The sequence below is a fragment of the Callorhinus ursinus genome, unplaced genomic scaffold (genome assembly GCF_003265705.2).
Source record: "Callorhinus ursinus isolate GAN/ISIS: 27379988/994484 unplaced genomic scaffold, GSC_fseal_2.0 scaffold13, whole genome shotgun sequence".
NCBI lineage: Eukaryota > Metazoa > Chordata > Mammalia > Carnivora > Otariidae > Callorhinus > Callorhinus ursinus.
Window position 1 is genome coordinate 13,966,223 of NW_027397075.1, and position 13,132 is coordinate 13,979,354.

At 63.5% G+C, this 13,132-nt stretch overlaps 2 protein-coding genes across 5 annotated transcripts; both read right to left on the minus strand.

Annotated features, from left to right (window-relative positions):
- Positions 1-454: 454 nt before the first annotated feature.
- NTN3 (netrin 3) lies at positions 455-2,970 on the minus strand. The gene is made up of 6 exons (XM_025877097.2): positions 2,043-2,970; positions 1,783-1,971; positions 1,543-1,692; positions 1,362-1,412; positions 1,154-1,228; positions 455-918 (listed from the first exon to the last, which is right to left on the minus strand). Exons 1-6 carry the CDS (start codon positions 2,968-2,970, stop codon positions 578-580), a joined length of 1,734 nt encoding a protein of 577 aa, XP_025732882.1. The 3' UTR covers positions 455-577.
- A 6,129-nt stretch (positions 2,971-9,099) lies between these two features.
- Positions 9,100-13,130, minus strand: TEDC2 (tubulin epsilon and delta complex 2). 4 transcript variants are annotated; one of them, XM_025877269.2, is made up of 10 exons: positions 13,048-13,130; positions 12,860-12,958; positions 12,578-12,645; positions 12,074-12,479; positions 11,606-11,659; positions 10,918-11,011; positions 10,622-10,733; positions 10,435-10,536; positions 9,920-10,110; positions 9,100-9,652 (listed from the first exon to the last, which is right to left on the minus strand). In XM_025877269.2, exons 1-10 carry the CDS (start codon positions 13,071-13,073, stop codon positions 9,506-9,508), a joined length of 1,299 nt encoding a protein of 432 aa, XP_025733054.1. In that variant the 5' UTR covers positions 13,074-13,130; the 3' UTR covers positions 9,100-9,505. The 4 variants fall into 4 exon arrangements, with proteins under 4 accessions (XP_025733054.1, XP_025733053.1, XP_025733055.1 ...); XM_025877268.2 differs by having other exon boundaries at positions 11,606-11,773; XM_025877270.2 differs by lacking the exon at positions 11,606-11,659.
- Between the last annotated feature and the right edge of the window lie 2 nt (positions 13,131-13,132).

Genomic DNA, 13,132 nt, shown 5'->3' on the forward strand with positions numbered 1-13,132 from the left:
GTGGCCACAGTGCCTCGTGGGGAGTTAGAGCACTCTCTGGAGATCAGAGTCCGTGATGAAGCCATCGCAGCCCCTGGGGTGTTTTCAGACCTTAGATGGGTCCTGGCATCACAAGGGTGTTCATATCTGTTGGGAGAGGGTCACAGTGCCTTTTAGGAAGGTGAGAATGCTCTCTGAGGGATCACGACATCACAGGTGGGGGAGGCACAGCGGCCCTTAGGGTGTTCGCAGAGCCCCGAAGTGTTGTTCGGCCCCACAGGGGGCTCCCAGCCTTGTGGGACTATCACAGTGTCCCTTGGAGGGGGAAGATAATGCGAAGGTGGGTTGACAGCTGCCCAAGGGAGCCTGGACGCAGCTCAGGGGCTATCACATCCCTCTGTGTTGGGGCGGGGTGTCCGCTGCGTCCGTCACAACCCTTCCAGGCATGGGCGCGTGGCATCGAGGGAGTCGCCGGGCAGGGTCGGGGGAGGGCCCAGATGGCGACGCGCGCGACGCCAGCAAAGACTCCTCTGCAGGCGGATGCACTGGATGAACGTGCGCCTCAATGTGGAAGCAGCGCCCCGCCCGCGCTTCGGGCTCAGGCTGTTCCGCAGCGCCCCCGCCGCTCACGCCGCTGCAGCCTCCGCAGGCGCCGCGTCCACGCATCGCGCCAGGGCAGCACAAGGCTCCCGCGGGCGGCGCTGAGCCCGGGCCCCCGGCCCCCGACCGCGGTCCCTGGCCCGCCCCCAAGCAGCAGGTAGCGGCGGCCCGGCAGTAGGCGCGGGCAGCCGCAGGCCGCGTCCCGCGCCGGCACCCACAGCGCGCTGCTCCCTCGCCTCGCGCGCTCCTCGCCGCTCCGGAACACTGCAAGCACGGCCACCGGGAAGCGCGTCCACGAGCCGCGCGCCTCGCCGCGCGCGCCCACCGCCACCTGCACCGCTGCGGGGAGGGCGAGAGGGGGCGGGATCAAGAGGGGCGGAGCCGTCAGGGGGCGGGCGGCGCGGAGGAACGCTGCGCGCCGGCGGTGTGGGAAGGGGGGCACAGAGGGGACACTCAACGCTGGGGTTGGGGTGGGCATCGAGAGGCCACCGGGCGCTGACAGGGCGGGGCCAGCGACAGTGGGAGGCCCAGGGAGGGAAAGGGCAAGGTGAGAAGGTGAGGGCAGGAGGCCTACCGTAGTCCTTCCTGCAGAACTTCTTCAAGCTGATGCGGTAACTGCCCCGGGCTGGTTTGCAGTGCGCGTCGCAGTCTGGAGGGCGTGTGGAGGCTGGCACAGAACAATCCCCACCTCCCCACCCCACCCTTTCCACCTCCCCTCCTTGAACCCATAGCCTTCCCCCGACAGTCATGCCAGTCTGGGATCCCGTTCTGTGTCCACTCACCCTGGGGCTCCACAGGGCTGCTCTCCTCAGTGGGTCCAGGGACAGGAATCTCTGCGGACAGGACGAGAGAACGGCCTGCATTGGAGGGGGAGGATTTGCAGGGCTCAGGGGATGAGCAGGTAGCAGCAGGGAGCTGGTGTGGCCTCCGCTGAGGTGGCCGAAGGAGGGCAGGGTCACTCACTAACGCAGGGGGCCACCGGAGAGCGGCTCTGCTGGAAGCCAGGGGCACAGCGATTGCAGGTGAGGCCGGTGACGCCATCCTTGCAGGGACACTGGCCTGTGGTCTGGTTGCAGGTCTTGCCAGCGGCACCAACAGGGTGACAGTCACATGCTGAGGACAGAGTCGGGATGGTTAGAAGCCCATGTGGGGATGCGGGGAGCCAGAAGGTGAGGATGTGCAGGGAGCTGGTGGCAGGCTCACCCCTGCAAGCGCGGCGGTCACTCAGGGCACGCCCTGGATCGCGATAGAAGCCCTCCCTGCAGTAGTGGCAGTGGCGGCCGGCGGTATTGTGCCGGCAGTTGAGACAGACGCCACCACTACGACGGCCGGACAGTCGGTACAGCTCCATGTTGAAGCGGCAGCGGCGGGCATGGCCATTGCAGGAGCAAGCTGCAGGAAGGGATGGGTCAGGGGCAGGCTGGCCCAGTCCAAGATCCCCAGGCCACCCTCCAAGGCCTCACCAAGGCAGGCGTGGGCTTCCCGGGCCGTGGCCCGCTGCCATGGCCTGTCGCAGTAGAAGGGCTTGCAGCGGCCGCAGTCGGGGCCCTCGGTGCCATGCTGACAGTCACAGATGAGGTGGCCCTGGGTGTCCAGCAGGCACCTTGAGGCATGCCCATTGCACTTGCAGCGCCCGCCCACCTGCAGCTCAGTAGCCGAGTAAGAGTAAGGGACCATGGCCATGGAGTCCCTGGTGTCCCCCAGCATGGCAGGCCTTGTGAGCACTACTCGAATGTCTGTGGCAGTCACCCAGTCTTGGAGCACTGGGCTGCTGTCCAGATCCAGGCCTGGTGGGCTTCCGTCCTGCACGCTGAAGGCCAGAAGGCCACCACCATCAGGCTGGACCTGGGGCTCAGGGAAGCACAGAGCTTCAGGCCCTGGGCCAGGTGGGCCATCCGCAGGGGCAGGCAGGCGGCCATAGTCCAGGCCACAGCGGGAGGAGAAGAAGCCCAGTGGGGCCCAGCTGCGGCCGTGATCCTGTGACTTGAGCAGGGCCACCGAGGTCGGGGGCGCCGAGCAGAAGCGCAAGCTCACGAACACCAGCTCAAAAGCCTTGCCCAGGGGCACTGTGAGGGTCACGTTGTGGGGCGCCTGTGTCAGTGAGTCCGAACGCCAGCACACGGGGCTGGTGGTGCTCCCTGCGGAGGTCAGGAGGGCGGCGGGGTGTGCCCGCCTCGGGTCCGAGGCATCACAGGCCCGCGTGGCCGGCCGGCCGCACGTGCTGGACGCCAGAACCTCACGGCCCAAGGCGGCGTTCACCAGGCCGGGCACGCAGCCGCGGGGCGCGCCCCCGTCGTCATGGCAGGGGTCGGCAGGCGCTGGCGGCCCCAGGCTCAGCGCGGTCGAAAGCGTGCCCGCGGTCAGCAGCAGCCCCCAGGGCCAGCCGGGCATGGCCGGAGCCGCGGTGGATCAGCCAGCCCGCCGGGCCCCACGCCGCTGCCCTCGGGGAGAGAGAGCCCGGATTCGGGGCTCTGCCCGCTGGCCCGCAATGCCGAGCAATCCCGGGAGGCCCCAGCCGGGGCCAAGAGGTGGGAGCAGCCGCGGGCACGCCCCGGGCCAAACGCAATAGCGGGGATGCTGGCGCGTCGTCCCGCTGGGCCTGGAGCGATGACAGGAGTCGCCCCCGCTCCCGGCGCCTCCGCCCGCGGAGGCCCCACCCGTCGTCCGCCGCTGCACTCACCCACCGAGGGCCGGGTCGAGCAGGTCTCCCGGCCTCCCGGGAAGGGCCGAGGGCGGGCGGGGCCTGGGGCGCCCCGGCCGCCGCCTCCTCCCGGCTGTAGCGAAGGCGGGCGAGCTGTGCCAGGAGGGGGTGGGGGGCGCAGTAGGCGCAAGCCTGGGCCCAGCCGGGGGCGGGGCTGCTCGGGCCGGGAAGGAGGGAGGGGAGGGGAGGGGGCCTCGTCGGCAGAGCCGGAATCAGAAGCAGATTCAGACACTGGCTGGGCCAGCGGGGGAGGGGGCTGGGAGGCCCGGGAGCCGGGGGAGGGGCCGGGGAGCCAGGAATGCGCTGGCGGGAGGGGTCTGGAAGGGGCGGCTCAGCCACGCAGCCCGTGGGGGACCACCCAGCAGGGTCCCCGGCCTGCCTCTAGGCCCTGACTGCTCCTGGGGCTGTGCCACGTGCTGGGCGGGGGTCTGGCCGCCTCCTCCCTCAGGCCCATCTGGCAGGCTAAGCCCTGCATCTGAAGGCTGGTGCCCTGATGATCCCCTGGGTCTCTACAGGGAACACTCAGGGCTGTAGCAGCCAAGCAGGGCTGGTGGTTATGGGATGTCCCCAAGCAGTGGTCTGCTTTAGTAGAAAAAAAAATCCCCACAATTGGGACCAGGTCTGATTTTGAATCCAAGCTGCTCCAATTTCTGGCTCTGTGGTTCAGGCTCCTTAACCTGAGATTTATTTTTTTCATTGGACTGTTACTCAACTTTGCTGAGCCATTGGTGGGGGGGGGGGGGACGGTTGATGAGCTGCAAAGTATTGGACACAGCCAGGGGCTCCACCGACTTGAGTCCCTCTTGCTTTATGTTCAGGAAGGATGTGTCCTCTGGGTCTGCCTGGAACTCGCCTAAGTAATGAAATTGGCATATCCGACCCAGATCAGGCCAAACCCTTGTCCCAAAGCATCTCTGGGTCTCTATCTAGTTGCATCACCAAGATGGGGCCAGTCCCCAGAGCTGGCAGGGAGAAAGAAGAAGCTGGGGTGGGGGGAGCCTACTAATTAACAGAGGCCCGTGGAGTTCAGGGTCTTGGTCAGCAGTCGAGGACCCCTGTGGAGGGTAGGGAGTGGAGTTTGGTCCATGGGGAGGGCCTGGTCACAGACAGCTCAGTGTCAGACCCCCTGAGCCTGGCCCACATACCAGCAGGTTTGGGTAGAGAAACTGAGGCAGGAACTCACCTGGGCAGTCTGGGCACCAGCTGGGGATGAGGCAGCTGCAGCTGAGAGTGACCCAGCCAAGAGAGACCAGAACTGCTCCGGATAGACACCACTTCCCCACAACCATTAAGCCCTTGATGGAGGGGCAGGGGCAGCATCCCAGGAAGGGTCAGCTTCGTGCAGAGGGGGCAGGGAACACGGGAACATGTCTGACCTGGGAGAAGTTGTGAGGTCTGAAGTTTCAGATGGGAGGCTGACTAGGCCAGGCCCGGCAGCTGATGGAGGATGCCACGTGGGTGTGTCTGGGTAGGTAGAGCTGCCTCTTGCACCCGGGCAAGAGATACTGCAAGGACCCACAAGAAGAAAGTAGAGAGAAGCAGAATCTTCTTGCTGTTTAGGAGAGGAGAGACAGGAGGACACTGGAGCCTCCCAGGGGAAACCAAAGGAGAAGAGGTTGGAGCAGCCAGGAAGACAGGGTGATGGGGCATCTGAGGGGACTAGCACCTTCTGGTCAGGCCCTCACAAATGTAAGGGTGGGGGGTGGGGTGCAGGGGCTGATGAGATCATGGGAGACTTGGGAAGAATTGAGTCAGAGGGGCTGCTGACCTCTCTCCCTTCGACTTTGGCAGCAGCAGGGAGTCTGTGGCTCTCCTCTGCCCCACAGAGCAGGTGCCATGGCACCTAATCTCAACTTTGAGATGAAAAGAACGTGCCCCTTACAACAGATAGCCGTGCATGAATGAGGGAGCTGACAGGGAGCCCAGTATGCTCCAGCATGAGTCAAGTTCAAAAACAGCATCTTCCCAACCACCCTCTTCAAGGTCCTTCTGATCATCAGCCTCAGCCTGGGATGAGCGGAGCTCTGGCAAGAGAGTACCGGCTGCAACAGATCCTTCTGGGACCGTTAGAAGCTAAGAGGCCACGGTGGGGTGAGATGCCCAGGCCCAACACAAGGGTTCCACAGAACCTGAGACAAGCCTCCAGGGAGCCCCTGGTTGTCTGGACTTCAAGACTCGGGAGGGAAGAAAGGAAACTGGAAATCAGGGAGCAGCCTCCCTTCCAACCCTGTGTCAGACTTGCAGGCTTTGTCTGCAGCCCAGCCTCCTTGGGAGTTGGGGCTAAGGTCTGCAGAACATCTGGTGGTTTGTGATGTGGGTGGAAGGAGGCCCTCAGGGCTCAGCCTGCTGCATGCACGAGTGTTCATCCCTTTTAGCAAGCAGGGAGCTCTGGGCCCAGAGGGCGGTGGTACTACCAGTTCCCCAGGGAAGAGGCTGCAGGCAGCCTGGCCTCTTCCCCCAGAATGGCCCCCTGCACACATTCTCTTCTGGCCCCTAGGATGGCCCTGGCAGATGGCCTGCTGAGAGTGAGGGAGGGCCTTCTCCCCAGCCCCCAGTCCAGGCTCATTGCACCTGTCCCCAGCCTCTGGGGCCTCTCACACCTCTCCACTGGTCCTGCCCCATCCTGGCACCTTAGAAGAGACTCCGCCTCCCTGCCCCCACATGCACCTCATCAGCCCACTGCAGTCCTCCCACTCCCACCCCCAGTCAGAGTGACAGCTGCTGGCTTTGGGGGAACCTATCTGGGGAGGAGGGGACCCAGGGGGCCAGACATTCCCAGGCCTCAGGCGGCTGGGGTCTTTCCCTTAAAAGGCAGACTGATCCAACACTCCTGGCCCAGCCCTGTTCCCTCCAGACGTTTGCAAGCCACCACTTGTACGCATTTCACACAAACATTTATTGAGCGTCTATTATGTGGAGAGGGGCTTCCAACCCAGCAGGGAAGACAGACGGCTGAGGGAGGGGAGCACGGCAGGCTTCACCCTGAGGAGGGTGGCCCCTGCCGAGTCCGCGGCCATCCTGCACCCTGCGCCCCCGGCAGGGCCCCCGTGCCACGCAGGCCCTCTCTGTGGTCGCGACCGGCTCTGCGCGCCAAGCAGAACGCTGAAAAGCAACATTGGGAGGAGTGGGGAGAGGAGAGTCCGAAGAGCAGAGGGAAATGGCTCGTAGCCCCCACCCCTTGGCCTCCTAAGGGTTTAGGAAGGAACGGTCTGGGGTCTGGGGAGGGGGCTTCCGCGTCCCGCGCGCTGTGCTGTGAGCGCCCCGGCGGGGCGAGGTCCGGAGGGAGGAGGCGTCCGGCTCCCGGTGATTTCGCTGGGGAGGGGGCCGCGCGCGCGCGGGCTCAGGACGTCCCCGGCTCCCGCGGCCCCGCGCGCCCAGCCCGCCGCTGCCGCCGACCGCGCCAGCACAGGAAGGCGGCGGCCAGGAGCCCGAGGCCCGCGCCGAGCGTGGTCAGCGCCACGCCCTGCTCCAGGTCCAGGTGGGGTCCGCGCAGCGAGAAGGTGATGGCCGTGGCGGCGGCGCCGGCCAGCAGGGTCACGGCGCCGAACGGCAGGACGCAGCGCGGCCAGGAGCCCCCCACGCCGCCGGTGGCCAAAAGCAGCGCGCGCAGGGCCCCGGGGGGCTCGGGGGGTGCTGGGGGCGCGGGGGGTTCAGGGGGTTCGGCAGGCGCCGCGGGCGGGGGCTCGGGCGCGCTCATGCCGCCGACGGGGGGCCGCGCTCTGGGTGGGTGTGGGCGCCCGCGCAGCCCCCACTCTCGTCCTCCTCGACCGCCACGTCAGAGCGGATTGGCCCGGGATGCGGTGACGCCACCAGGACGCTGGGGAGAGGAGTTCGCCGCCGCCTCCCGACTTGGCGCTGAATCAGGGTGGGCGGGCACGAATCTAGAGGGGGACGCTCACCCAGACTTCTGCCCTCCTTCTCCCTCAGGCTCGGGGCGGCACCTTCCTGCCCAGGTGCGGGCAGCCCTCCACAAGACACCAGCCGGACTGGTCCTGATAGGTGGGTCATTGAGTCCACAACCTTCAGGCGCCCATCTGGGCTTTGCTAGGAACCAAGGTGGACAGCACCCCTGCCCTCACCGGGCAGAGGTCCAGTAGGGAAGGTACACCATAAACCAAGTGGGCTGGCATTTTAAATAATTATGGTGGAGACCACTAGCTATGGAAACTGATTTTGGCCAGTGACAGGGTGGTGGTGGGACTCACCCTGGAAATGAAGGGCTCCTCAAGATCAGAGCAACTGGGAATGAGCTCTGGAAGCAGCAAGGGAGTGGCCAGGAGGGGGTAGGCGTCTCCCAGGCTTCCCATCTCTTGGCTTCCCCTTCCCTGTTCCTGCTCTGGGCAGTGGATGGGGGCTCTTTCACTCCCTACAGGCCCCTCAGTGCAATGAGGACTGTTTTTAGGTTTCCTACTTTGGTCTGTCATCTGGTTCCCAGCAGCCTGCAATATCGGAGATTCCATGTTCAAGGTTTCTGGCCTGTGGGGGCTTTTACAAGTAGGATTTCCTGCTGGGGGCCCTGGGGCCACCCCAAGGCTGCTTCAACATCACTCAGCTCATTCCCCATTCCTGTGACACCTCACCTGGCTCTCAGAAAACCTGGCCTCCTCCAGAAGCTACCTGGTCCAGGGCCTGGGTCCCCTTGGGGCAGAGGCTGGTGCTAATTCCCTGTGGCTCATCGCTAGCTACACAAAGGGCCAATGACCCTGCTCTGAGGATTGTGCTTGATTGGCACAGGTGCCCAAACAAGGTTTACTTAACGAACACTACAGCCTCCCAGCTCTCCCCAGGGCCTACCACTGTGTAATTTGTCCTCGCCCCAGCCATAGGGGTAATAGCTATTACTGTTGGCACGCAGGCCCCTCGGGAGCCTTGCAGGTGTCATCTGAAACTGGCCGCACATGCAGAGGGCAGGCGGAGACTGAAGCAAGAGGTGGGCCCCTCCAGGTGGGTAGGCGGCAAGGTTCCTAAGCAAAAGGAACTTACATCCCTGCACCTGCCTGCCAGAGCCTAAAAGGTGGTGTCGGGAGAGGCCTTCCCTGGGCTCCGTCCCCATGCGGGTGTTCTCAGTGCCACGTCACTACCTCAGGGCTGTGTCCCGGGAGCAACCTCTGGGAGTGAAAAGGCCAGTGGAACCCATATTCCAAGGACAGGGGAGGGCGTGAGGAGCCTCCCGTGGCCCAGATCCAGCTCCCGGGGCAGCGGGTGGTTGTGTCTCTTCAATAACCTCTCCCAACAATTACCCCCAGTATGACAGTGGGGACGACACTGAGAATTGAGGCTCAGGACCCTTAAGAATCTTGCTGAAAGTCCCACAGCAGAAATCAAGTCACAGTGGAAACCCAAACCTGTGACTGGTATAAATCCAGAGGCCATGACCTTGAGCTCTACATTTTTCTTGCCTTCCTTTAGCAGGGGAAGCTGGAGCCTTGGAGGAGGTGACAGTGGCGTAGGTGAGGGGCAAGTTCCCTGGTGGTAAGTCAGTGTTGGGGGGCCCACACTGGCCACAGCAACAGCCCAGGAGAAGTAGTGTGCATGGGTGCTAGAAGGACTGCTGTGGCTACACAGTGCCTGCCCACTCTGATATGGGCTGGTGGCTTTTGTGTCTTCCAGTGAGCTCTGTCCAGGCGATTGGGGGGAGGGGTTTCAGGTGTGCTAGGGCCCAAGCTTGAGGGGAGTCCCCAGTGCTGCTCACCTTCAGTGTCCTTCCCTTCCCTTCAGTACAGAATGTCTGTGTGTTCTCAATAAATATGATAAATATGCTTGCTATGTTCTTGGTAAGCAAAAACACAAAGAAAAAACCAAATACACCAAGTTCCATCTTATACATATGTGCTTTCTAAAGTAGTTTTAATGTCACACAAGTGGCTTGTAAGTCTGAAGCAAGAAAAAACAGAGGTAGCTAAGAAAAAAGCCCGACAGGCCTCTGGTCTCCAAGCCTGCAGAAGGCCAAGCCAAGTGGAGGCCTGACCACTAGCTTTGCGGCCCTGGGCTCCTCAGGAAGAACCAGGGGGCTGTCCCCAACCCAGTCGGGGAACCCTGGCTTCCCAGGGGGTATAGCCATTTCTGGGCCCCCAGGCCCACCACATCAAAAATCCTCTCAATCCCTGTTCACCTAATAGGGTGCTGCTCTCCCAGTCGTCTGGGTCAGAACAAGCTCACCCTCTTGCTGGGGTCAGGCGGCCTGGGAAGGGGGCAAGGTGCGGGGCTGCTGGCCACGGGAAGGGCTCAGTCGGCAGGTTCATCTCGAAGGATGGTGAGGAAGCGCTCCCCTCCCTCACAGAGCAGGCTATGCACAGCTCGGCAAAGCACCAGCCAGGATGGCCCCTGCGGGTCCCACGTGCTCACCAGTGGGAAGAGTTCAGCCATCAGGACCTAGGGGGTAATGCAGGGCCAGGATCTCAGTGGGGGCCCTGTCCCCGGCAGCTAGCTGAGGGCTTGCAGAAGGTCTCCACGGTGGGGCAATTCCAGGGAGGGCTTCAGGCACCATGTGCCAGCCCTTTCTTCCTTCAAAAGCTCTGCCCCTGGGCCAGTGCTGTCAGCTGTGCACAGTCCAGAGGCTCCATCTGCTGGATGGGCCCAAAGCCCACCATCCCTCTGGCACCCAGTCACCTAGTCCCCACCCCCTTACTTGGGTTGTACCTTTTCCAGGTGGATCTGCTGCTCTAGCATGGCCACCCGCAGCCTGAGGGCTGCCAGAGTCTGCAGCTCCTTGGTGCTGGAGTAGAGAAGAAGCTGGGGGCTCCAGCTAGAGTCTGTTCTTCCTTCACAGGGCATGGAGGCTCTGGGGCATCTCCCCTCAGGCCACGGCTTCAGCTGCTGTCCCGCCACCGCTGTGAGGACAGGGGGATGTGGCCTCATGGGGTGACAGCCAGGGACCTCCTTCGCACTTGCCTCCTGGATGAAGCCCTACTATCCACCAACAACCGTCTCTTGCAATACCAGGCAAGTCATCTGCCAGTACGTCTCTGACTCTCATGTGACACTACCTTGGGAATGAGATAAATAATCTATTTACAGTGACAGGGCTGGCCTGGAGAGGCAGTGGGGTGACCCTGCTCCTGGGCAGCTGCTAATGCTGCCCTTTGTCTAGAGGACCTTGACCGCTGACCAGACCTCAGCACAAAGTGGGGTGGGGGTGGGGGGCCAGTTCTCACCTGCACGCAGCTCCTGCACTCTGTGGAGACACCGCCCCGTGATGGCCTGCAGCCCCTCCAGGGTAAGCAGGCAGTGGTACTCCTGCATCCAGTCAGCAGGGTCTACGCAAGAGTCAGGGAGGGCAGGCCAGGTCCATGCCAGTCCCAAGCCCTCCCTGCCCCGAGACACACACCAGGGCCCACTCACCTGCCGAGAGCTCTTCCTCCATTCGCCATCTCAGCAGTGAGCAGGCCTTCCGGAGGAGCCCCACCTCCGCCTCCACCTCTGCAGCACTGAGCCCAGAGCCAGGCCAGCCTGACTGGACACGGATCAGGGAAACTCCTCTGCAGCCAGGTTCCCTCCTTCCTCTCCCGCCAAGGACAGGACCCCAGAGTGGCTCTGGCCCTTCCTGGAGTTGCCTCTTAAACTCACTAGGCTGAGTCAGAACCACCCCCCGCCCCCACCCTGGGGGGGGGGGGATCCCACAAGCCCAGCAAGAATACCGTCATCTTCATTTTCTGGAGAAACTGGGTTTTGGCCGTGGTAGCAGCATCCCTGGAGTCACTGGTCTGTGTAGAGCTGAACTGGGCCCACAGGCTGGAATGCAGGCACCCGGGAACCAGAGGGGTATGCCGTTAGTCCATCCAGCTGGGCCTCAGGAGGCAGGGAAAGGCCAAGGGTAGGGGCCCCATGAGGGGTGTCTGGCTCTGCTGAATGCCAGCAGGCGCCTCCAGAGGCCGTGGGGAAGGGAGAGGACGCTATCCGTGAAAAGGGGACAGAGCGGACCCACTCTGGGAAGTACGAGGAGAGAATTCAAGGGAGGAGAGGAGAGGAGCTGGCAGGCCGGGTCACTGGGACTAGCTGGGACTCCGGGAAAGAATTCTGGAGCAGACACAGCACTAACCGTGAAAGGCACCACCTTGTTTAACCCCTACTGCACCTCTACGGAGCTGACACTCACCCTCACCTCCACAGAGAAGACAGATGGGGACGCAAAGTCTCCCAACCTCGAAGCCCGCTGAGTCTAAGTCCTAGCTAGGCAGACTCTCTTAACGTGGAAAGTCTCCCCACCCAGCCAACAAAGCAGAGGGGCCTGCTAGAAGAGTCTTACCAATGCGGCCCTGTGCTGGTGGCAAGCCTAGGCCTCCCTGCTCTCCCCTCCACCCCCACCCAGCTGAGATCCAGCGTTACCGGGAGTTCTGGGAAGCCGCTTTCCTGTAGGCCATAGGTAGCTTCAGCAGGATGCTGTCAGGGAAGCCAGTGCTCAGAGTAGCCTCACTCTGGGGGCTCCCCGCCGCAAACAAGCAATAGGGCTTCCAGCTTGTTTGTGGGAGCCAGCACAGTCCAGGTCTGCCCTGACTGAGAGAAGAGAGGACACCAGGAGCAGAGCCCAGGCCCTCCACAGCCCATCTGGAGCCCCTGGGCTGAGTGGATAAGAGGATGGGGCACTGGACAGCCAGGGAGAAGGGGACAGACCCTAGCAATGGTCCATTCTGCCAGCTTTGGGGCATGGATCTCATGGGATGGCACCCTGGGGGCTTCCCTGACCCACATCCAGCTCAACGCCCTGCCCTCCCTGTCATCCCAGCTTCCTGCTGCTGGCCAGGATCTGATCAGGCAGACACAACAGTTCCTCCAGGAAGGGTCTGGGAAACCTACCCCTTCTCCTTCAGTGTGAAAGCTTCTGGGGCCTGAGGAGCAGCCGATGCAGTTATCTGTTGGTCCCTCAGGCCTGGTCCAGGCTTGGTGGCTCGGGCTCCTCTCGCCATACGGGTGCGATCCCCCACTGATGGAAGCCTGCCCTCAGGGAGGCCTCTGGCAGGCACCGTGGTTTGGTGGGCGCCCCTGGGTGGTTTTGTCTCTGAGGCTTGACTGCCAGCCTGGCTTGAGGCCCGGGACGGGGCAGAGGCTGTGCTGGCACAAGTGGCAGCATCCCGAGACTTGAGGCTGAGGGCCTCGTGTCTTTCTCCAGCCTTAGACATGCTTTTTCTCACCCGTACAGCCTTCTCCAGTGCCTGGGTCAGAAGCTCCAGCTCCTTGAGTTCTTGACGGCTGGGTGTGCATGCTGCAAAACCCAAAAACTCTTGCAGTGGTCACTCACCACTGCTTGTCAGAAAACAGAGCAGGGGCAGAGCCAAGAGAAAGTGGGTGGTGGAGGTTTACCGGGAGGCGGGACCTCTTCATTAGTTTCTGGCCCTGGGGCTGGCTCCGCAGCCGGCGTCTCGGGTTCCCTGCCAAGACACAGTACAGGCGTGGCACGGCCAAGAGGCAGGGCCCAGAACCTACCGACCGCAAGGAGCCGCCTGGCCTCGCGGCAGCTCCCCACCCTCAGAGCCTGCAGACAAAGGGGAGCACAGCTGGCAACAAGCAAGTGGGCGCTGAGCCCGGCCTAGCAGCCGAAGAGCTCTGAGCGGGGTTCCGAGGGCGGCCTCGGGGTCCGCGTACCAGGTCCGCAGCAGCCGGCGGGAGACACGCAGGCTCCGCTCCAGCTGCCGCTGTCGCTCGGCGCAGGCGTCCAGGGCATCCCGCAGCTCAGCCACCAGCCTGGGGGGGCGCACCGGCGGCTCAGCACCCCGGCCTGCTGAGCGCCGCGCCCCCTCCCGCCCCGCTCCCTCCCAGCGCGCGGGTCTCACCGGCGCGAGCAGTCCGCGGGCAGCATGAAGGCAGCCGCGGACCCTCCGGATTTGCCGCCTCCGGGAAGTCGGGTCCTTTCCGGGC

What these genes read in the sequence shown, in the direction of transcription:
- TEDC2 (XM_025877268.2), bottom strand. Translation starts at nt 13,073, where the DNA reads ATGCTGCCCGCGGACTGCTCGCGCCG. An exon ending in CCCGCGGACTGCTCGCGCCG is followed by an intron (nt 12,959 to 13,047) that starts GTGAGACCCGCG and finishes GCGCCCCCCCAG; the next exon opens with GCTGGTGGCTGAGCTGCGGG. An exon ending in GGAGGAAGAGCTCTCGGCAG is followed by an intron (nt 10,537 to 10,621) that starts GTGAGTGGGCCC and finishes ACTCTTGCGTAG; the next exon opens with ACCCTGCTGACTGGATGCAG.
- NTN3 (XM_025877097.2), bottom strand. Translation starts at nt 2,970, where the DNA reads ATGCCCGGCTGGCCCTGGGGGCTGCTGCTGACCGCGGGCACGCTTTCG. An exon ending in GGAAGCCCACGCCTGCCTTG is followed by an intron (nt 1,972 to 2,042) that starts GTGAGGCCTTGG and finishes CCCTTCCTGCAG; the next exon opens with CTTGCTCCTGCAATGGCCAT. An exon ending in TCCGGTGGCCCCCTGCGTTA is followed by an intron (nt 1,413 to 1,542) that starts GTGAGTGACCCT and finishes TCCTGTCCGCAG; the next exon opens with AGATTCCTGTCCCTGGACCC.